Source organism: Podarcis pityusensis, assembly GCF_964106645.2.
Source record: "Podarcis pityusensis genome assembly, chromosome: 9".
Taxonomy (NCBI): Eukaryota; Metazoa; Chordata; class Lepidosauria; order Squamata; family Lacertidae; genus Podarcis; species Podarcis pityusensis.
Genome location: NC_138034.1, coordinates 56,846,113 through 56,867,607, shown reverse-complemented (window position 1 = coordinate 56,867,607; position 21,495 = coordinate 56,846,113). Strand labels below are relative to the sequence as shown.

The 21,495-nt window shown below is 44.1% G+C and overlaps 2 protein-coding genes across 9 annotated transcripts; one reads left to right on the top strand and one right to left on the bottom strand.

Moving 5' to 3' along the window:
- Window positions 1-986: 986 nt before the first annotated feature.
- On the bottom strand, window positions 987-4,242 carry H2AZ1 (H2A.Z variant histone 1). Its single transcript, XM_081020437.1, has 5 exons — window positions 4,089-4,242; window positions 3,475-3,552; window positions 2,850-2,963; window positions 1,663-1,792; window positions 987-1,531 (listed from the first exon to the last, which is right to left on the bottom strand). Exons 1-5 carry the CDS (start codon window positions 4,089-4,091, stop codon window positions 1,470-1,472), a joined length of 387 nt encoding a protein of 128 aa, XP_080876563.1. The 5' UTR covers window positions 4,092-4,242; the 3' UTR covers window positions 987-1,469.
- On the top strand, window positions 3,808-19,303 carry LOC308485068 (uncharacterized protein). Of its 8 annotated transcripts, none has more exons than XM_081020428.1 (7): window positions 3,808-3,893; window positions 5,153-5,802; window positions 10,473-10,752; window positions 14,324-14,465; window positions 15,057-15,102; window positions 17,055-17,141; window positions 18,423-19,303. In XM_081020428.1, the coding sequence occupies exons 3-7, from the start codon at window positions 10,558-10,560 to the stop codon at window positions 18,514-18,516; spliced, it is 564 nt and encodes a 187-aa protein (XP_080876554.1). In that variant the 5' UTR covers window positions 3,808-3,893; window positions 5,153-5,802; window positions 10,473-10,557; the 3' UTR covers window positions 18,517-19,303. The 8 variants fall into 8 exon arrangements, with proteins under 8 accessions (XP_080876554.1, XP_080876552.1, XP_080876553.1 ...); XM_081020426.1 differs by having other exon boundaries at window positions 3,821-3,928; XM_081020427.1 differs by lacking the exon at window positions 3,808-3,893 and adding an exon at window positions 4,369-4,529.
- Window positions 19,304-21,495: the final 2,192 nt, after the last annotated feature.

The window sequence follows — 21,495 nt, the reverse complement described above, 5'->3', positions numbered from 1 at the left end:
GTGCCTCATGGTGGAGTGTAAGAAATCGCTAATATTCATCATCTGCACCTGCTTTTCAGCTGCATACAGGCTCAAGCCAAATGTCACTCAAGTGCACTCTTAAATGTTTTATTTTCTGTGCTTTAGTAGGCCCCAAAACTCACATGTAGCTAAACTTGCACAATCCACTCCAGGAGGCAAAGCTTCCCAGAAATACAAATCTCTTAGAAAGACCCTAAGAAATCCAAGGAGTCCAACACGGACCAGTGGGGGTGTTGGAGGACAGAATGCAATGGTGATGCTGGGACAGGAATCTCCCCTTCCAACATTTACTGTGTTTAGGGTTTCCCAAAGTTGTGTCTCCAGCTGTTTTTGGACAACTTCCATAATCCATAGCTAGCAGGACCAGTGGTCAGGGATGATGGGAACTGTAGTCCAAAAACTACTGGAGACCCAACTTTGGGAAACCCAGAAGAGTAAGAAGGAAGCACTGCACGGAAACTGCTGTTTCTAATTAGGCATGTAATTAGAAAAGGTCAGGTTTTTTTCACTTTAAAGAGCCCCATCTCTGGAATAAAAAAATGTAAACGTAAATGTAAAATACTTCTAGTACAGTAGTTGGTTCTCTGGAGATAGTATATGGAAACAATCTGCTTGAAATGTGGCAGGCTGTTCTGCCTACATCATCACCCCTTTTAGAGGCCAATTATTCATTCCTACTTTATGAGACAAAATAGAATCGCCCATCGTTTCCCCCTTACAGCATATGCTGTACATGAACACTTCCCTGTGTTAATTGGCCAACTGCCAATAAATACAAATTACCAAATACCTACCAGTACATGATTAGCAATTACTATTGCTGAACCAATGCTGTCCGATTTTTGCACCTACATTTACCTTAGCTATCCTTTGGTTACACTTAGACATTGGTCTGTGTTAGGAACTAGTCAGTTCAAATTAATTGCAATTCCACTTCTTAAAGACACGAGTAAAATGATAAAAAATGTAATAATGTAACATTTATTGAACTCATTGACCAGAATGGAATAAGGTCTGTTGTTTCTGCTTGTCAGAATGGTTATTCTTATTTAACTACAAGAGATTGACAGCCACAACAGCGTTTTAATACCTCTAGTTGTTTTTAATTTCATAAAATGCTTGTGTCAATCCTTTGTAGTTAAATTTTAACTGAGTAAAGCAACTTCAAGCATAAAAAATGAGCAACAATGTCAAGAATTTCATTAAAATCGAACATATCTAAAACAGTCAAGAACCACGACAACAGCTTCTCTGAAGCCATGTAACACTTAAATAAGGTTAAGACTTCAAATATAGAATTTTGGTTTGTTAGAAAGCTTGATGGGCTCCAGCTTCAAGGTTACAGAAAGGCAAAAAGTGTTTCACAGATGCAGTCCACTGGAAATCCACCAACACTGGACAACTGAGCATTTGAGTCCCAAGTTAATAAGGAATCCCATGTTCCTTCTTTACACTGTTTTCTGCTGTCCTTTCTTTCCAATCAGAGATTTATGGATATGTGGAATTACACCTGTGGGAAGGAAATAAAAAGATGGATTCAAATGATGAAATCACCAACACGATTAGATTATTAAGTACTAAAACAAAGCCACATTACTAACCGTGGTGATGGCAGACTAAGTTACTTAAGTTGTCACTTACCTCCACCAGCAATTGTTGCTTTGATTAGGGAATCCAGTTCTTCATCACCTCTTATTGCAAGCTGCAAGTGACGGGGAGTGATTCGTTTCACCTTCAAGTCTTTGGATGCATTTCCTGCCAATTCAAGAACCTGAAACAGATGTTACTGTTAAGTACCCCTTAAAAGTGGGACCTGAGAAAATAGTTTATTATATTCTCAGTCTAACAGCAGTTCTGGGTGCAGGTCAGCCACAGCTTCCTCCAGTTTAGCCCATCTCTTTACAAACACCCCTCCCACTTTCCAAATAACATTTAATGGCTCCTAGAGAACAAGCCTCTTGTTTCAAACATGTCCAGTATAGTACTAATCACACAGGGTTAAGAGTATTGGGGAGTGTTAAAGTGCCCTTATGGTAACTGTTGGGCTTCAGTTACCTAATTCAGTAACTGTTGGGCTTCATCTGAAGGCAGCCCTGTTTAGGGAAGCTTTTAATGTTTGATGTATTACAGTATTTTAATTTTTTTTGGAAGCCGCCCAGATGGACAGGGTATAAATAGTAATTTATTATTATTATTATTCAGTTACCTATGTTCCTTAACAGAGGAAATTATAAAGAAAAACAGGAAGCTTCCTTATACAAAGGAAACTACTTGTCTACCTAGCTTAGTGTTGCCTACACCACTCTTTGCCAACCTGGTGTACTCCAGATGTTTTGGAGTGCAACTCCCATCAGTCACCTGTGCTGGATGGGGTTGATATTTGTAATCCAAAGTATCTGGAGAACACTAGGCTGGTGTAGACTCAACACCAATGGGTCTGTGTTTGAGAAGCCTTCCTAATCCTGGCTGGCGACTGAACCCTTCTACATGCAATGCATGGGCTAGTACACAACAATCCCTGATGAGCAAATTTCAGACAAACAAATCATGTTTCCCTGAGCTTAATAGTTTGGGATTTTTCATACATTGTGGACTGCCCCAATCTTTGTTGAAAAAGCAGATTTAAAATGCATTAAATAGCAGCATGTTTTCCAAAAGCATACAGCCTCAGTGGGCTCTTAGTGGTCAGGATTAGTAACTTACAGGATTTTACTACTTTGCACTTTTCAATATGGGGCATTTTATTGGGATAACAAGACAAAAAGTCAAGCTATATTCTATTGTGCATGTGCAATGCAGAGTGGTTTCTCTCCTTTCCAGATTCTTACCTCAGCTGTGAGGTACTCCAAGATAGCAGCACTATACACAGCAGCTGTAGCTCCCACACGTCCATGACTGGTAGTCCTTGATTTTAGATGCCGATGAATACGACCCACCGGAAACTGTACACACAGAAAAGTAGTCAAGGCCCAAATAAATACCAGTAGTTTCATACCCAATCTTAAAAACGTAAAGGGACCCCTGAACACTAGGTCCAGTCGTGGCCGACTTTGGGGCTGCGGCGCTCATCTCGCTTTATTGGCCGAGGGAGCTGGCGTACAGCTTCCAGGTCATGTCGCCAGCATGACTAAGCCGCTTCTGGCAAACCAGAGCAGCGCACGGAAACGCCGTTTACCTTCCCGCCGGAGCAGCACCTATTTATCTGCACTTTGACGTACTTTCGAACTGCTAGGTTGGCAGGAGACCCAATCTTAAAAGCCTCAAAATTAATCTTTAACAGATGACGCTAACACAGATCTCCATATTTTCATGGGAATATCTAGAAGCCAGCCTATCCATTAAGTGTGCAGCAGGGAAGTGAAGCACGGACGCTCCCTCCATTGCAGAATGTGTCAAAACATAATAACCCCCACACATGAGATCATCTACTTTAAACCTCCTGCACATACATACCTGTAAGCCAGCCCTTTGGGAACGGGACACTGTTTTGGTCTTAGTCTTGCCAGAGTCTTTCCCAGCTTTGCCGCCAGCCTAGTGCACAAAAGTGTGGAAGAATCAATACTGGTCGTATCTACCACCCCTAGAACCACGTGCTTTACTTTCCCGGCTGTTGAAAGAGAAATAGGGCGGCAGGGAAATCTCACAGCCAACTACAGTAGTAGCATCCCGCGCATACGCATATGTGGTCGCGTTTCACGCGTAGCCCGCTCCCCACCCCAGTCGCCGATTCAACGCGTATGCGCCAGTCACCGCAACGAGCCGGCTGCGCAGCGCATGCGCCTCGGAAGGAACCTCATACCCCTCCGCTAAGTCTGTGACCGCGCCCCTTTTCCTCATCTATTTTCCCCTCACAGCTCTCCCTCAACAGGCGGGTATGCTAAAGAGAACCGTTGGTAGCGCGAGAGACGTACGTTCACCTAAGCGGGTCTCGAGTCCCCAACGTTCGCCTCGCGGCGGCAACAACTCCCCCCCCCCCCAAGGCAGAGGCGCGCGCTCGTGCCTACTGCGAACAAGCCCGCCTCCCTCTCCTCAGCCACCCTTTTCCCCTCGTCCGCGGTTCTACACACCATCTCGAACGAGTACTGCTTCTCCTGCTGGAAGGCGCTTCACAGACGTTGAAGGGAGCTCAATGGACGCCTTTCTTCGGCGGCGGCTTCCAATTCAAAACTGCGTCCACTCCCGCCTTCCACGATCCCTTTATACCCGACTCCAACGTCCTCGCATCCGGGAACCCGGATCGCGAAGCCGGCCAATCGCGGCGAAGGGGCGGGCGCCTTTGCGCTCCGGGAGGGCCAATGGGAAAGTGGGGCGGGAACCAGGCCGCTTGTTCGGAGCACCTCGTGTCGAGCCGCCCATTCGAACTGCGCCCGCATTGAGAGCGGTTCGCCTGTTGAAACGCTGTTGGTCGTCTGAGGCGGGAGGAGGTGGCCGAGGCCCCGCGGGGCGAGTGGTCTCGCCTTCGCCCAGGGCTTGGGTTCTTTCCTTTAGCCCCACCCCACGGGAACAGGGTGGGAACCAGTCGAAAGAGGTTTCCTGTTGGTGATTTTAAAGCCACCCTTCAGCCTAACGACACCCTTTTTTTTTTTTAAAGCACCCAAGGATCCTCAGCCAAAGGGCGGTATAGAAAGTTAATAAACAAACAAACGGGAAAGATGCAATTTGAGCTTTTCAGGCAAGTGGCACAAAAGCTGGATTTCATGGACAGATGGGTTAGAAACCATAATTAGCATTTTTTTTAAAAGTTAGAGCTTTTAATGAAGGTTGGTACATGCTTTTTTAATAATAATAATAATAATAATAACAATAATAACAATAACCACAAAATAGGCCCAACAGAACCCCCAACAACAACAGCAAAGTATGCCCAGCAGAAACGCATGCACACACTGAGATTCTCTTTCCCTGGGAAATTTTCTGTGCAATGCCACAGTTTTTAGATGGAGAAAATTAAGGGAGTAGGTGTTCCATAGTGGGATCAGCCCCTTTTGCAACTTGTATGCTCAAACAGTTCGTTGAAATCTGCATTCTAGGTTGCTACCAGAACTGCAAACCTGACCTCTTTCCTTTCTAGGATCATGATGAAATATTGGAAGCTTATACTGAGTTTGTTCGTTGCTTCCCTCTTCCTCAGTGCTGTCCACACCTAAGATAACCATGCTGGAGCCTTCCAGATGATGCTGGATTGCAGCTCCCATCAGCTCCAGCCAGCATGGCTAATGGTCAAGAATGATAATCCACAATATCTGGAGGATACTGCGTTAGCTATCCCCAGTAGGCATTGGCTAGCGGTGGTATTCCTGGCCCACCTGTGGATGCCAGAAATTGAATCTGGGATCTTCAGCATGCAAATCAGATGCTCTATCACTGAGCCATGGACAGTCAGCCAGGAAGACATGGAGGGCCTTGAGTTCCTCACCTGCGTACACCATCATGTGGATTCTCCAGTAAAGCCTGAACTGAATTTTTTTCCAGTGCACTAAAATGAATTTGCATCTAATTTGTCATGATATATAGGTCAAATCAGGTAGGATTTCTTTTCATACTGCATCATGGTGTGGTACGCTGGTTTGACAACAACTGATAGGAAGTACCTACAGAGGGTGGTGAATACAGCACAATATATTATGAGCTGTCCTGTGAATCTGCTGGATGAAATAGCAGAAGAATGTTTTCTCAGGAGAGAGGAAAATTCTCAGGGATGATTCACACCCTGGCCAGCACTTTCTTGATCTCCTGCCCTCAGGCAGAAGATACAGAAGCATGATTAGTCGCACCAACAGGGTAAAGAACAGCTTCTATCAGTGAGCTGTTAGGCTGCTGAATGAAAAGATAACAACGGGGCAACTGACTTTCGGGTTTGGTGGGTGTGCGTCAGTAAAGGAGGGGAATTAAGACTAAGAGAGCTGAGTGGGAGGTGCTCGTGTAAAGTATTTCAATTTATAAAATTATGAATTGCATGGATGAAGTGGATAGAAAAACTTGAGTGCATTTGTGAAGTGAGCACAGTAATTAGTGAGCCATTCATGGTTTTCTTCCAGTGTCTTTCCAATACTGTGGGTCAAACCTGCAGCACTTAAAACATAAGGAGTCACAAAATGGGGGTGGTGGCCCTTGTGCAATCCAATTGTGTGACATAGTCCAGTAATTAGAAACTGTCGGCATATTTCTGTTGGCATCTGCTTGAACAGCCCATGCCAAATATCCACCCAAAGAGTACTTACTTAGAGCAACTTTCAGTTTATACGGAAAAGGAGAGCTCATGAATCTGCCTTGTCTTCTCTCTTCCTCCTACAAAGGCATTAGCTCAGAGCTATAAGCTTTCTTAATACCCAGCTTTCAAGGTCACAATTACAAATGAAGATTGTGACATGATTCCAGCTCCGATGGTTTCCTATGTTCATTTATGTGCAAGCCCCTTGAATACAGTGGCACCTACTTTTGAGTAAACACAGAGTTGGACAACAAATGTTTTCTATACCCTTTGTGAATCACACATCATTTTCTCTGGAGAAGGAGGAAAAATGAGTGGATGCTAGCCATATATATTACCTTCAGTGTTGGTGGCAGTATGTCTCTAAATACCTATTGCTGAGAAACACAAGTAGGGAGAGAGGACTGTAATGCTCAGCTCTGCTTGCGGGCTTATTTTTATTTATTTATTTAGAGCATTTGTACCCCACTCTTCAACCAAAACAGTTCCCAGAGTGGCTTACATATAATCAAAACAGTCACATAATGTTTGGTTCACCACTGTGTGAACAGGATCCCGGACTTAGATGTTTTGTCTAGTCCAGCTTTGCTTTTCCTAGCTTCTTAAGTAGGACACTGCACATGGGTAGCTTTCTTTATCTTGAGTTTACACATTTCACTTAATCCAAGGTCACTCACTTACTCCAAAGTCAAATTCTTCCGTACTGAATGGGTCTTAGTATTGCAGCTTTCTAGTAACTGCACACTAGCCCTACAATTTTTTCACGTAGTCCACTTTAACACACACAACCTTCATCTTGTCTCAGCTACTGTATGTTCTTTTTTTGTTTTTTACTAGAACACAAAGGTAATTTATGAACACTGAGGTTAGAATGAATTCCAGCAATGTCCTGCCTTTTCCTGCACAACCTTCAGGACCCCTTTCTTCCTTTACATCTAGTTACCTTACAGTGCCAAACTGCATATTTCTGAAAGGAGAGCCAAGTTGCCGAGTTGTTTAGAGAAAGCTGGAGTCAAAAGAGGATGACCAAATTAATCTCAAATCTAGATAAATTAAATTGGCTTTTCTTACATCCAGCCAGAAACAGCTCTTTAAATTGGGTCTGCACGCTAGACCCAACCTAATTAGCTACTCATAGTCACCCACTATTTTCCTCTACTAGGCATGTGATTTCCCCCAAGGAAAATAACTTGATGAACAGGGAATTTTATCAATTAACATGAGAACAATGGAAGTAGTAGGTATAAGGTGTGGGCCCACCCAACTGGTAACAGCAGTTAAGAATCAAAGGAGGTTGGTTTCAGATTTCTGTTTGAGGCATGGTGGGCATATGGAAAATCACAGGCATTTGGAATAAAATAGTCTGCACAGAAATCCTATTTTTTTTCCAGGCTTGCAGCACACCAAGCTTTCCATTCAACTGGAATTGTGAACATAACAGTTAAATAATGCTGGCAATCCATATAGAGTCGTATAACAGCACGGGGAACATTTACAGCCTAGCAGGCTGGCTCCTCAACCACCACGCCCACCAGTAGGCCACTTTGACTGATGGGCAGGGTTGCCTGATCTCATTACTGTTGGTTCAAGGAAAAATAAATTCCTGGACACCAAGATCAAAGTTTGAGGCAAGTACTCTTTAGTGAGAGAATCTCAGCAGAGGCTTAAAATGACAAAATATGCAGCAATGTGAAGTGTGGAAATATAGACTGTTAGACCTTTAAAATATGCCCTTTAAAGTTTCTTCCAGAATCCTCCTCTTCCCCTAGCATAGAAAAAGACTACACATTTGGTAAGTTAAAAATGGTTTCCTTACAAACTCTCCAAAGATCAGGTTCATGTGTTTACCCATTTAGCATTTAGAACAAGTTGCACAGACAGTAAAACTTGACTTGCTTACAGCAGTGAAAGTTCCTGAGTTGTTGGTCTAGGAACTCAACAGTGGCTTGTAAGAGCCATACAGTCTGAGCTGCAGCAACCAATAGATTTGGTGGCTTTACCAAAAGAATAGCACACACCAATAACTACATTTAGAAAGGGCAAGATTAGATGCAGATGCACAAAGCATTTTTTAAAAAATCAAGACACATTGCACTCTGCTCTGCTCCCCCTTTCTTTCTGCCCACGGGGGCCCTGCCCTGGCGTGTCACACAGGGCTGGGCCACAGCAGTGGGAGCCTTTCCTCCTTAACTGCTCTCCAGCAGTTGCTATGAGCTGCCCAAGGGAGGAGACTGGCAGCAATAGCCATGGAGAGGCCATGGAGAAGCAACAAGATACTCCCTTGCATTTGCCACTGTCACCACCACAGTTACTCAGGACATGTGCCGGTGGCAGCACTGGTGACATTCCAGGATCAAATCTGAAACCGGGGTGGCTTTTGTAATTCTGGGACTGTCCCAGGAAAAAAGGGACACTTGGAGGTTATATGATGGGCAATTGAAAAATCTCTGTTCTTATTTCTTATGGCTCTTTATCTTTGAACCAGACAGGATGCCTTGAAATAGAGAACTGTCCTCTGACAGCCCTTCAAAACAGATAACTGTCCTTTAGGATGCATGTCCACTCTGCCACACATGGAGCTCCTTATCTGGGTGTAGAATTTCCCAAGTGTGCTGTTTTAGTTAGCTGATTGTCTCTGGAAATGCTAGCTAAAATGGATTCCATTTTCTTTAAAACACTCTGGAAATTGTAGCAATAAAAAGCTAATATGGCCACACGATGGCAGCATGGTATAAGGATGGCTCTTTATCACTGCTTCTAACATGGCCACTCAATCATCAGAGGGCAAAATATAGGCTACAATCCACTCATCAATTTCCAGTGGGCCGGCCCAGTGCAGAGTGATGCGTTAGAGTGGGCGTAATTTGCTGACTGGTATTACTTCTGTCAGCAATTGAGCTGCAGCATATTGAATGATGATGATGATGATAAACAGTAGAATGAGTGCACAAATTGGTAGATAAGAACTGCAGACAAGTAGATTTGTATAATATTATTACTATTATTAATTGAATTTGTATACCACCCTTCATCCGTAGATCTCAGGGAGGTTCACAACATAAAAACACAAGATTAAAAAAGACACCGGAGGCGATGGCAGATGGAGCCAACTGATTCTGTTTGGTTTATCGACATTCGATGGGCAATTGGTCCGACTCTACTTAAAGCAGCTTTCTACGTTCCTCTCTTTTCCTCTGAAGGATCATAAAACCATAGAATTGTAGATTTGGAAGGGACCACGAGGGTCATCTAGTCCAACCCCCTGCAATACAGGGATCTTTTGCCCAATGTGGAGCTCAAGCCCACAACCCTAACATTAAGAGTCTCATGCTCTACCGACTGAGCTATCCCAGCAAAAACAGATTCTTTTTACATGTAATAAAATTATTAGGAACATAGTTTTTTGCTCCAGTTTTGTTAGCAGCGAGATCTCCATTGCTAACAAGAAACTCAGAATTATATATGAAACCTATATGTTAAGAGGATGCGGGTGGCGCTGTGGGTTAAACCACAGAGCCCAGGACTTGCCGATCAGAAGGTTGGCGGTTCGAATCCCCATGACGGGGTGAGCTCCCGTTGCTCGCTCCCTGCTCCTGCCAACCTAGCAGTTCAAAAGTACATCAAAGTGCGAGTAGATAAATAGGTGAAGGTAAATCTGGTGGGAAGGTAAACGGCGTTTCCGTGCGCTGCTCTGGTTTGCCAGAAGAGGCTTAGTCATGCTGGCCACATGACCTGGAAGCTGTATGCCGGCTCCCTCGGCCAATAAAGCAAGATGAGCGCCACAACCCCAGAGTTGGCCACGACTGGACCTAATGGTCAGGGGTCCCTTTACCTTTACCTATATGTTGAGAAATGAGCTAAAAACATAGGGGTCAAAAATGCTTTTAAAAAAATGTTAATAGCTGATGGGGGCGCATAATGGCCACTCAAATCAGAGAGAAGCCAAGAAGCTTAACATGAACTTTTTTGTTTTTGAAATATGAGCTGCTGGGAAGCTCCCTAAAGGAAAAGTCACCATTCCCCTCTTTCTGTTCAGGTGGGATTGCTGGCTTATCCCCCACATCACTATATGTTGTTGAAAGCTGCATGTGTTGAATTTCTGTCTACCATGCAGCCAAAGCAAGGAAGCCTTGCTGGGGAAGAAAAAACAATGAACCCATACAAAAGGAAAACTGCCCCCCCCTTTTTTTGCTTCCACGAGCAGTGCATATTTTTCTTTTTCTTGCTGCCCATAAATCAGAGGTAGAAGCCTCACTGAGCACCTGCCCGCTGACGGGAAGATCTGGGCTTGAGCGCAAACTGTGAATGGGATCCGGAGGAGGGGAATGAAGCAGGCTGTTCTTCGCTGGAGTAAAAAACTGGCTAGCAAGAAGCATGCGAGAGGAAGCAGGGGCATGAAAGCGGCTACAATGCAGAGGAAAGCGACAAGAAGGAGCCAGGCAGGTCTTGAGGAGATCTGGGAGGCTCCTCTTCATCAGAGGATTAAGAAAACCTCTCTTTCTGAGTGGAGCAGATGGGAGGTGAGTGACCAGGGATGGGGACTTGGGGCTGTGGTTCACTTTCCAGGTCATCTCTGCTCAAAGGCAGAAAGGATAGCCATGATTATTATTTGTCACAGGTGGCAGGGATGCATCAAAGGATGCATAAGTGGGACCTGCAACAAATTGTTGCAGCATGGACCTGTTCAAGATTCCCCCCCCCCAGGCCAGCCAGCTATGCCCTGTCCCAGGACACTCCATTCCATTTCACCTCCCCCAACCCTGTTTTCTCTCCCCCTGCCCACCCCAGCAGTCAATATTCCATGCCAAATGGGTACACTCAGTCTTCGTTGGACTGCTTTTGGTTTTTCTTCCCTCTCCCTTTAAAGGGTTTATATTTGTGAATATTTTTTTGAACTTCTGCAAATCTCCGGGTTCCCCCGATCCTGCTTCCTCCTTTCCCTTATGTAGGAATGTTGCCATTTTGGCTGCATAAGGATTCACACGGTGAATGAGTTTAGTGTTAGTACATTGGATGAGAGCAACAGACACGCTGTATCCCTGCCGGTACGCTGCTATTACACTATGAATTTTAGACAGTAAAGCAACACGAGGCAGGGATCTGTCTTCTTATTGTTCCGCTGTAAGTGCCCAGCACAATGAACCTATCAGTAGTAGTAATGCAACCAACAACAGCAGTAAAGATGGTGGTGATGACGCCAGCCACTGTGTAGCTGAGAAACTCCAGAGTCCAACCCTTCTTGTTCATAGAAATACAGTGGTACCTCGGGTTACATACGCTTCAGGTTACAGACTCCGCTAACCCAGAAATAGTACCTCGGGTTAAGAACTTTGCTTCAGGATGAGAACAGAAATTGTGCTCTGGCGGCGTGGCAGCAGCGGGAGGCCCCATTAGCTAAAGTGGTGCTTCAGGTTAAGAACAGTATCAGGTTAAGAACGGACCTCCCGAACGAATTAAGTACTTAACCTAAGGTACCACTGTACTGCCTGTCCATCTAAACTGCCTAGACAATTTGATGCCACCCAGATGTTTTGGTCTACAACTGCCGCCAACCCCAGCCAGTATGGCCAATGGTCAGGGATGATGGGAGTTGTAGTCCATATTTGGAGGGGCACCATGTTGGCTACACTAAATGGCAGAGGCTTTTCAGAATCTCGGACAGGAGGTTTTCCCAGCCCTTACCTGCACATGCCGGGAATTGAACCTTGCAAAGCCTGTGCTCCTCAACTGAGCTACGGTCTTTCTTCTTCAACGGAATGGTTTTCTGCCATCTTGCTCCAGGCTAGTGCAAGGCTAATTCCACAGAATATTTCACCAATAATCCATAACAGTAGACAAATGCTGGATTAGATGGGCCAATAGTCTAAGTTGGTTTAAGGCAGATTCCCATGTCCCCCCTCAACTTTCTCATTGCTGATACATATCTCTGTTTTCCTGTTTCCTGCTTCTTATTTATTTTTCAAATGCTGCAAATAGAACCTGCCTCCTGACAACAAAGATAACAAAAAGAAAAATCGCTCTCATTCAGCTAAATCCAGAATGAACACATTTAAAGGCATCAAGCACTTTTAGTCAGGAAATCAACAGGTAGAGGAGAAACAATCATTGCATATCAAGGCTGCAAGGGTCCTATTTTCTAAAGCCTCATTCAAAGTGGTACCCACCTTTTGCTTCGGACAGGGTGATCCATTACCCTTTGTAACAGCTTGTCATTGAAAACATCTGTGTGCCCTATGATAAAAGCACATTTGTCATGTTTAAAGGACTTAGATGGGCTTTATCTAAGAAGGAGCTGTCTAACAGCAATTTGAGTCCATTGTGAAAGGCAGAGATTTCTTAGGTTTGATACTGTTTGCTTTGCATAAATTGTCAGCCACGGCCTGCAAATATGCTGATAAGCTGGCCAATCAGTGACCTAGACAAAAGAAGTCTGTGCTCCTCATTCATCACATAGAAGTGGGGAATTGCAATAACCCAACTAAAGAGATGTCCATCCATCCAGGCATATTAGAAAACCATTTATTAAGAACTGACACCATTTATTAAGAACTAAAAAGTCCACAATAACTAGTGTTCTAGCCGTGGCAGTATCTCCTAAATTGCTTTCTTAAAATGAATTCCATTGTCCTAAATGATCTCTTATTGGATGCAACAAGTAGCGGCTCTGGATGAAGATCACAATCCCATTGGCATCCAAAGAAGCAGCCAGCCATTGCAGAATCATAGAATTGTATGGTTGGAAGGAACCATGAAGGGTCATCTAGTCCAACCCACTGCAATACACGAATCATTTTGCACAACCCTGAGATTAAGAGTCTCATGCTCTCCCGACTGAGCTCTCCCGCAGAAGGTCTTTAGAATACCATGGAGATCCAAATTCATATACAGTACAGTGAATCATACCATTTTGTTTCCAGGCTCAAATCAAAATGCTGGTCTTAACCTTCAAAGCCCTAAATGGCTGGGGACTAAGGGAGTTATTAAAGGACTACCTTCTCCTGCATGGAGCTGTCAAAAATTTAACCATCTGTTTCAAAGTGCCCTTCCAGGTGGAATTAGGTGGGTAATAACTGCTCATTGAGAGCCCCTGTTATCCCGTTTGTGGACTGTTTTGTTAGTAGTTTCGGGTGTCAGAGTTTGTGAGTGTCAGGCACTCATAATTTCTAGATTTAGTAAGTGTTAGAATGTAATCAATGCCTGGAGAGTTAAACTGGAAAGCATACTCTTAATAGCCACACTTAGCTTCCCATGTCCAGCCTGATAATGGCCAAGTCATTAAGCAAACAAAGAGAGGGTGGTGACCCATCAGGAAAGCCATCAAGAAGGCAAACACTCTCTGCTGGATGTGGAGGGGTAGGGGTAGGGGTAGGGGTTGAGATTGAGATCAGGGTTAGCTAGAAAAACAAAGGCCAGCAGTGGAGCTTCAGGTTAGCAGCTTTTGCTTGATGTGAGCTGGAGGAAAATCATTTCAGTTTGTTAAAGTCAGAAAGCTGGTGAGAGGGCCACAGCCACATTTTGGAGCATGTTTGATTTCTGTTTGTTTCTGAGGCTTGCAGCAACAGAAGACCCAGAACCCTCTTAGAGTGTAATCCTGGGAGCCCGTCCATCATAGGTTCAGGTTGTATATAAGTGTAAGTAAACCATATATCATAAAGACATCACTGTCTCCGCTGTGCCTCATTCCCAAAGGAAACACAAACCCTGGACCCCTGGAATCTCGCAACACTCAGAGATTGGGGTGGCATGTAACAGTATGCTTTTAAAGAAGAAACAAAGAGGGGAGGAAAGGGGCGCCACACACCCCATACTTTTAAAGCACCCAAGGAATGCTGGGAACTGTAGCTTGCACCTCACAAACCTATGATTTCTAGCACCTATTGCAAGCTACAGTTTACAGGATTTTTTGGGGGGGGGGTTAAAATATATGGTGTGTGTGTACACACCCAGGATAGAAAAAAGAGTGAAAGGAGAATGACTGTGAGACAGAGGGAGGAAGAGAAACATTTCTACGGTAACAAGCTTGGGGATTAGTGGTCTTTGGTCTAAAAAGACTGCTAGCAAACCTCTCAGTCCTTTCTTCTTTCTTTACAGCTGGTGGCTATCATTGGTTCCATCTTTCTTCTGCTTTACATCATGCTGTGTTATGAGAACTTCCATTTCCATGTGGCTCACATGTATGCTCATCTAGGGTACCCCAGTGCCCAGCACATTGTGGGACAGAGATACCTAAAAGGTAATATTTAACTTTGGTCACCATCAGATGACTTCTGTGCCCAATTAGCAACCACTGAATTTGTGAAAAGGACATTAGTGCAGGATCCTGCCCTGTTCACACAGATCTAGGCTACCCATGACTGAACTTGAACTTCTTTTTTTGCACCAAATAGAGAACAAGAATGTTGGAAAACATTAGATAAAATAATCTGGGCTTCTTGATTAGATGGAAGATCTCTGAGTGTACATGGACCCTTTCACATATTAGGCTGAATGTGTGGGCTTGCGGCAGCTGTTACACAGCAGGATCACAGGTACATCCTGGTTCCACTTCTGTATTTTCAGCTACTGTGATAGCTGCCCTCAATATTTTGGATAATAGGGGTAGGCTTTTCACCTAACAGGCCTGTATTGTGAGGTTGTCAACTGATGGTCTGGCTTGTTGCTTTAATGGCAACTTGTGGAAATGAGCCAAGCCAAGTTTTTCAAAGCATGGAGATCTTCAGTATCACCACCGTCTGTAAACCAAGCTGCCCTTAACATTGCAGTAGCAAGGACCAGTAAAAAAAAGTTAGCAACCATATTGATTGTGACTTTGCCTCATTGCTAGGAGCTGGTGTGGAAAAGAATGAAGAGAAAGCCATGCAGTGGTTCAGGTGAGAAGCGGGTAATGATTCGTTCTATTGTTGTTGTTGGCATCCGTCTGTCTCAGGAGACAATGGAGGAGTGAACCTTTGGGGCTGAAGTCAAACTGTTGGAAGTTTGCAGTGCCTGCTGTGGCTATTTATTAAAAATAAATAAATCCATAGCTGTCCAGAGTTCCAGGGCCAATGGGAGGAACAGCAAAGTAACCATTTCCTGGTATTTTGGTTTCTAAAACTCCCCTGTTTATGAAAAGGCATAGTGAGGGATCTGAGGGCTCAATTCCAACAACAAACAGCCATCTCCATTGGGATGGCCAAAAGCAAAGGGCTCCTGAGCATTTAACAGTTCTTTGTAGATACTGTAACGTGGGCAAGTGCATCTCGTGAAGAAGAAGTAAGAATTAAATGGCTATACCTGCTGATATTGCAATTAGGTAATTTTAGCCTCTGGGTCTGGGATAGCTATCCATGGGATAGCTCAGTTGGTAGAGCATGAGATCCTTAAGCTCAGGGTCATGGGTTCAAGCCCCACCTTGAGCAAAGGATTCCTGCATTGCAGTGGGTTGAACTAGATGGTCCTTGTGGTGCCTTCCAACTCTACAATCCTATGATTCTATGAAATAGTCTTAAGAGGGTTTCCCTCACATACATTTTGATGTGTCAAGCCAATCCTGCATTTGGAGGTCCGCCTGCTCAATCCTGGACATCTGCCCCAAAGCCCTGCCTTGATGGTACCACTAACACCTGCTGAATTTAAGAACATAAGAAGAGCTCAGCTGGATCAGACCAAAGGCCCATTTTGCCTCACACTCTGTTCTAACAGTGGTCAACCAGATGGCATTGGAAAGCCTGCAAACTGAACCTGAGTGCAACAGCACTTTCCTCACCTGCGACTCCCAGAATCTGGGATTCAAAGGCATATGGGAGGTAGAACATAGCCAACGTGTCTAGTAGCCATGGATAGTAGCTAAATCCCTTTGTCCTTGATCGCCCTTCCTCTGCTAAATCCCGCAGCTGGGCATGCTCAACCTATCTCTTCAACATGCTTCCTAAATGTTTCTCCATTAAGCACCTTGATATGAAGAAGTAATCGATGAGAATAATTTATTCTAGCTGTAGTAATTGAGCTTATAGCCATCTGGAGAGTGGTTTGAAGGTCCCACGCCAGCAGGAAGTCCAGATGGGACAGGGTTTTTTTTAGGGTGGCCAGTTATGCATTGCCAAAACAGATTTGTATAGCCAAAAAGAAGAGGACAAAGGAGGATGTCAGTTTGCACATGGTAATTTATAAGTATAGACGCAAATTTAGAAATAATTACCATGATTTAAATAAAAATACAATACATCTCATTACAGTACAGAAGACACTAGGTGACCTGTGTGCCTGCTCAGTCTGTTGACCAGGCACTCCTGACTGTGGATGGGCAACTTCAAGGCTTCTACTCTCTTCTTTTATGGTTCCTTAACTGCAAACTAGACTTGGACTGGACAGTCCTCAAATTGAGGATGCCTTCAAATAAAGGGCTGTTCTCTATCAGGCCTTCAAAATGGAGGTCTAGTCTCTGTAAAATAGGACACATGGTTACCGTAAGATTTCTTTGGACTTACACTGCCTGCACTTAATTTACCTCATATTCTGGTGTGGGATCTTTGGGCTTAGCTAGGTATGGATGCGTAACACACATATGTTTAATGCCCCCACTCCACCCCCAAGAATTCTGGGACCTATAGTTGGTTAAGGGTGTGGGGATTCTAGTTCTGAGAGGGGTAAACTACAGTTCCCAGAATTCTCCCCCAATCTCCCTCACAAGTTGGTGTCTCTGGTGTGGCAGTAAAGGTGTTTCAAGCATGCCCCTGTTTCATCAGTGAAATGTTGGAAGGTGCCACATTCTGCAAGTTTGTCTGACCTGGTCACCATGTTGACCCTAATTTGGAGCCTCTTTCCTTCGTCTTCTCTCTTTCAGACAAGCAGCAGAGCAAGGCCACCCACACTCCTCTTTCAACCTGGCTGTGGGGAAACTGAAGAACATGACAACTATCCTTGAAGAAGGGTATGTTTCATTTCTTTCTGCTGCTAGGGCAATAGTCAATCAAAGTTCTCCCTTCTCCCTTTGAGAGCCAGTGTGGTGTAGTGGTTAAGAGCGGTAGTCTCGTAATCTGGGGAACTGGGTTCGCGTCTCCGCTCCTCCACATGCAGCTGCTGGGTGACCTTGGGCCAGTCACACTTCTTTGAAGTCTCTCAGCCCCACTCACCTCACAGAGTGTTTGTTGTGGAGGAGGAAGGGAAAGGAGAATGTTAGCTGCTTTGAGACTCCTTAAAGGGAGTGAAAGGCGGGATATCAAATCCAAACTCTTTTTCTTCTTCTTCTCCTCCATGAACATGTTCTTGACCAACCCTCCTTGCCTTTCCCTGACTAGAAAGTTTCCTTAAATTCTCATTGCGCTTCTTCTGTCTGGATACAGGACAGAATGGGGGCGTGAGTATGCATAGCCTATAGCACAAAGATTACAATTCATCTACTTTTGCCTCTGTCCACTGCCAGCATGTGTCCCCCAGAAAACTAGCCAGATGGGAATGCAGCCCTTGAGCTGAACAAGGTTCCTTGTCTCTCTTTGAAGTGCTGTTCAGTCCAAGTGTGACTTAAAGATAAAGAACCCCAAGAAGGGAGAGCAGGGCTGGATCTAGACACATCAACGAAGTGTTTCAATTAAACACGCTGTAAATTTAAGGTAGGGTTGCCCTATGTCCTCTTTTCCCAGGACTCATCCTCTTTTTCATGATGAGAGTCGTCACAGAGATCCATAATTAAAAGCAGAAGTTGGCAAAGGTCTCCTCTTTTTTGCTCTTCAAAATATGGCAACCCTAACGGGGAAACCCGGTAGGGAAAGACGGGACTTCACAGCGCCATCTGGTGTCACGGTGTTATATTGCATGTACAACACTTTTTGTTTACCAATCTAGCTGAGTCCCAGGAGGGGGCTTCAAGTTGCCCATCAACAAGTAGCTCCCCACAGCAGACTAAGCAGGCATGCACCTACTGTTACTTTGGTCACAGTCTTGCTCTTCACTCTGGTGAGGTGTATTATTATTTTTGTTTAAATTCTGCTTGTTATTTCTTAATTTGCATTGTATACAATAGCATGTGCAAATGTTATGCAGATCTGCACCAGTCTTTACCTTATTTTTTCGGCATCGGACACACCAATGGGCACCACTGCAAACGTATAGATAATGAAGAAGTGACGCAAGCACAAAAATACCTATTCCCACACTGTTCTCATTTCTCCTCTCTGTCTGCCTGTTTATCTGATAATGATTGCATATCTTCCAGGGATGTAGAAAAGCTTCTGAATGTAGCTGCTGGTCATGGACTCCAAGAGGCCCAAAATCTCCTGGATAACATCCGAAACAGGCATCTACCCTGAGAGACCAGGGCTATTGAACAACATGGTTTCCGAGTATATTTTGTGTGTTTTGGTTCTGCTTGTATTTCTGATGCTTGGCTTTGGAAACACTGCTGCTTCCTTATATGTGGAGTTAATTGGCATGATTTACCGTATGATGCAGGAAGAAATACCCCATTCATGACAACACGGTGTACCAGACAGCGTGGTTTAGGATTTAAGGCCATCACTGGAGCAGTAGAATTTATTTATGCATTGTAATAGTCGGCTGTGACAGAAGTGAACATGGCACATCTTTACCATGCAATCTATAATGGAAATTACCTTCATTTAGCATTCACTATGGCTTAACAGCTGCACTTTTCACAATGCAAGGAGCTGGGGGAACTAATTACATTGAACAGAAGCTGCCTCCACATTCATGATACCCTCATTTTCAAGCTACCAGGGGAATAATTATATTGAGCAGAAGGCACAGTTCCTAGGCCTAGATATATATGATTTTTGTGGGTAATAAAGTCTTGTTTCATGAGAAATTTCAGTCTGTGCTCTCTCATATATTTGTCATGACTGCTCGGTAAAAAATATTTATGACGCAACATGGGGCATTTTACAAGCATGATCTGGAAGGTTGTTGCTACAGTCAAATTTGGGGTTTACAAGAGCACCTGGGAATAGGAACAGGATCACAAGGCACATGACAGAGTCCAGTTATGAAGAGTTGCCATTTTAATCAAAACTATAAGAGTTTAAGTAATGAAAGTCTGGCTCTTGGAGCTTTTTGTTGTTTCCTTTCACTTGTCATATCCTTTCACATCCTTTCTAGAACAGTGGTTCCCTATTAGCTAAGTACTGTGCACCCCATGTTTTTTCAACAGCCAATCTATGGACCTCCTACTTTTGAAAATGTTGATATCTTGGTGGTAGTTTTTGTTATGTGAATGGTGCCACATACTCTCCAACATGTCCCAGAGCAAAACCAGCTGTGCATCTTCCAGGCTGTGCTCCTGTGCATTTTTGGGCACCGTGCTCTCATGTGAGATGTGTGTCTGTCCGCCATATCACACATTTTGGGGAACTGTGGTCTTGTTCAACAGCATGGACCCCCAGAAGAGGATGTCTTGGACAGTTGACGGGTATGTGCCATGGACACCCTGTTTGGTGCTGCAAGGTATTGGAGGATATGATAAAGAGATACTTGGAAAAATAGACACTCTGCTACTGAACTGTGGCTCTTCCCCTTAAGGTTTATAGAGCTGTTGTTGTTGATCTTATCATCGTCAATTGAGTTTGTATACCGCCCTAGACCCGCAGGTCTCAGGGTGGTTTACAACATAAAACCACAACATAAAAACATCCAGCCATGTTAGTCCATTCAGGGGGGAATCCCCCCAAGTAAAACAGTGAGCTTACTCAAAAGTTTGACCACTATTTTTCAACCCTTTCCTTCGTCCTCCTAATAAAAGGATTCCTCTTTTGCTGCTTTTGATTTTAAGATGGTGAGTTTTGGTTTAAGGATGCGACATTCCATGTAGTGAACACTAGGAGTCCCCAAAGCACTGTCTGAACTTTTCACAGGGACACAGTTCTTCGTGTAGGTCACAGCAGTATAGACAGTATATATAACGCAGTGCTTCTCAAATGGTGGGCCTTGGGCCCCGTTTTAGGTGGTCACTGGCGCCCCAACCTGCCCACTGCCTCCTCACTTGCCTGCCCCACCCTTATTTTGATTTAATATTTGATATGACATTTTTATTCAGCTTTTCCAATAACCAACATTGAGCTCAAATCGGCTCACAATAATCATATAAAGGCATCAAAAGACAACAAACATTACAACCGCTATACTATCAAACACAAGAACATGCAAATAAAGCAAACAACAATGAATTCATCAGTTTAATAAGATCCTAGTCATTCGAAATATCAGACAATATCAAAAATCGTTCATGAAAGTGATCAATACAATTCAAGATGATTAATACCCTGGAACCAAGGGACTCCTTGCTGAGTAAAGTTGGTTGGGAGACAGAGAAATATGGTGAGGGTTGGGTAGAGGAGAGGAAGAACTCCCTCCTCTGAGCAGAAGGGCTGGAGGAGGTGATGAAGGAAATCAGAAAGTGAGATAAGAGCTAATAGGTATTGGGCAATAATTTTTTTTACAACAAACAAGCAAACTGGGAATAGAAAGGAAGGTCAGAGCAGAAAAGTGTTGCAGGAGGAATGTAAAAGGACCAAAGAGGAGGTGTGAAATAAACTGGAGTGCTGGAGGGATAAGGGCTGAGTGTGAAGGGAGACTGGAGGAAGAAATTATAGGAGATGGGATAAAAAAACTTTGAGAGGCATGTAGGAATGGGAAGGGAAAAATATAAGAGAGTTCTAGAGCCTATGGGTCAACTCATTCTGCCTAAAATGAGAGCACTGAGTCACTATAATTCCAGAGCCTTTGCCTGCACTTAGCTGACGGAAAGGGAGAACTATGAAACTCCTTGCTACAGGGAAAATGTTGTGGGAAAGAATTTAGTTATTTCCTTAGATGGTTTAGATACCAGTAGAAAATGTTGCTAGTGATTGCCATCTTACTATGCCGCACTCTGCCTCCATCTGCCACCATTTTGGGACTAGCTCTGTCCCTGCACAACCATGTTGTGACTGATGGACCTCAGAACTTTTCAGTCGTCTCAAGTGGGTCCTGCAGGTAAGTATGTCTGAGAACCCCTGCACTTAGTCTGAACTAAAGCTGGGCAGAAAATTGCCCCTCTTTCTACCAGTGTCATTTGTTTCCTGTGAAAGCGAGGGGTGATTTTGGAGACCCGGTCTTCCAGCTAACAGTAGTAGTTCTTAACTTAATAGTCTATGTGAAAGAAAAGAAGTTCAAGCATTGTATGTGAGCCCTTTGGGGAGATCAAAGTGGCACCGTCTCCACTTACAGCCAACTCAGAAGCAATTCCCATTGAGTTCAATGGGGCTTACTCTGAGGTGTGTGTAGGATTGTGGCCC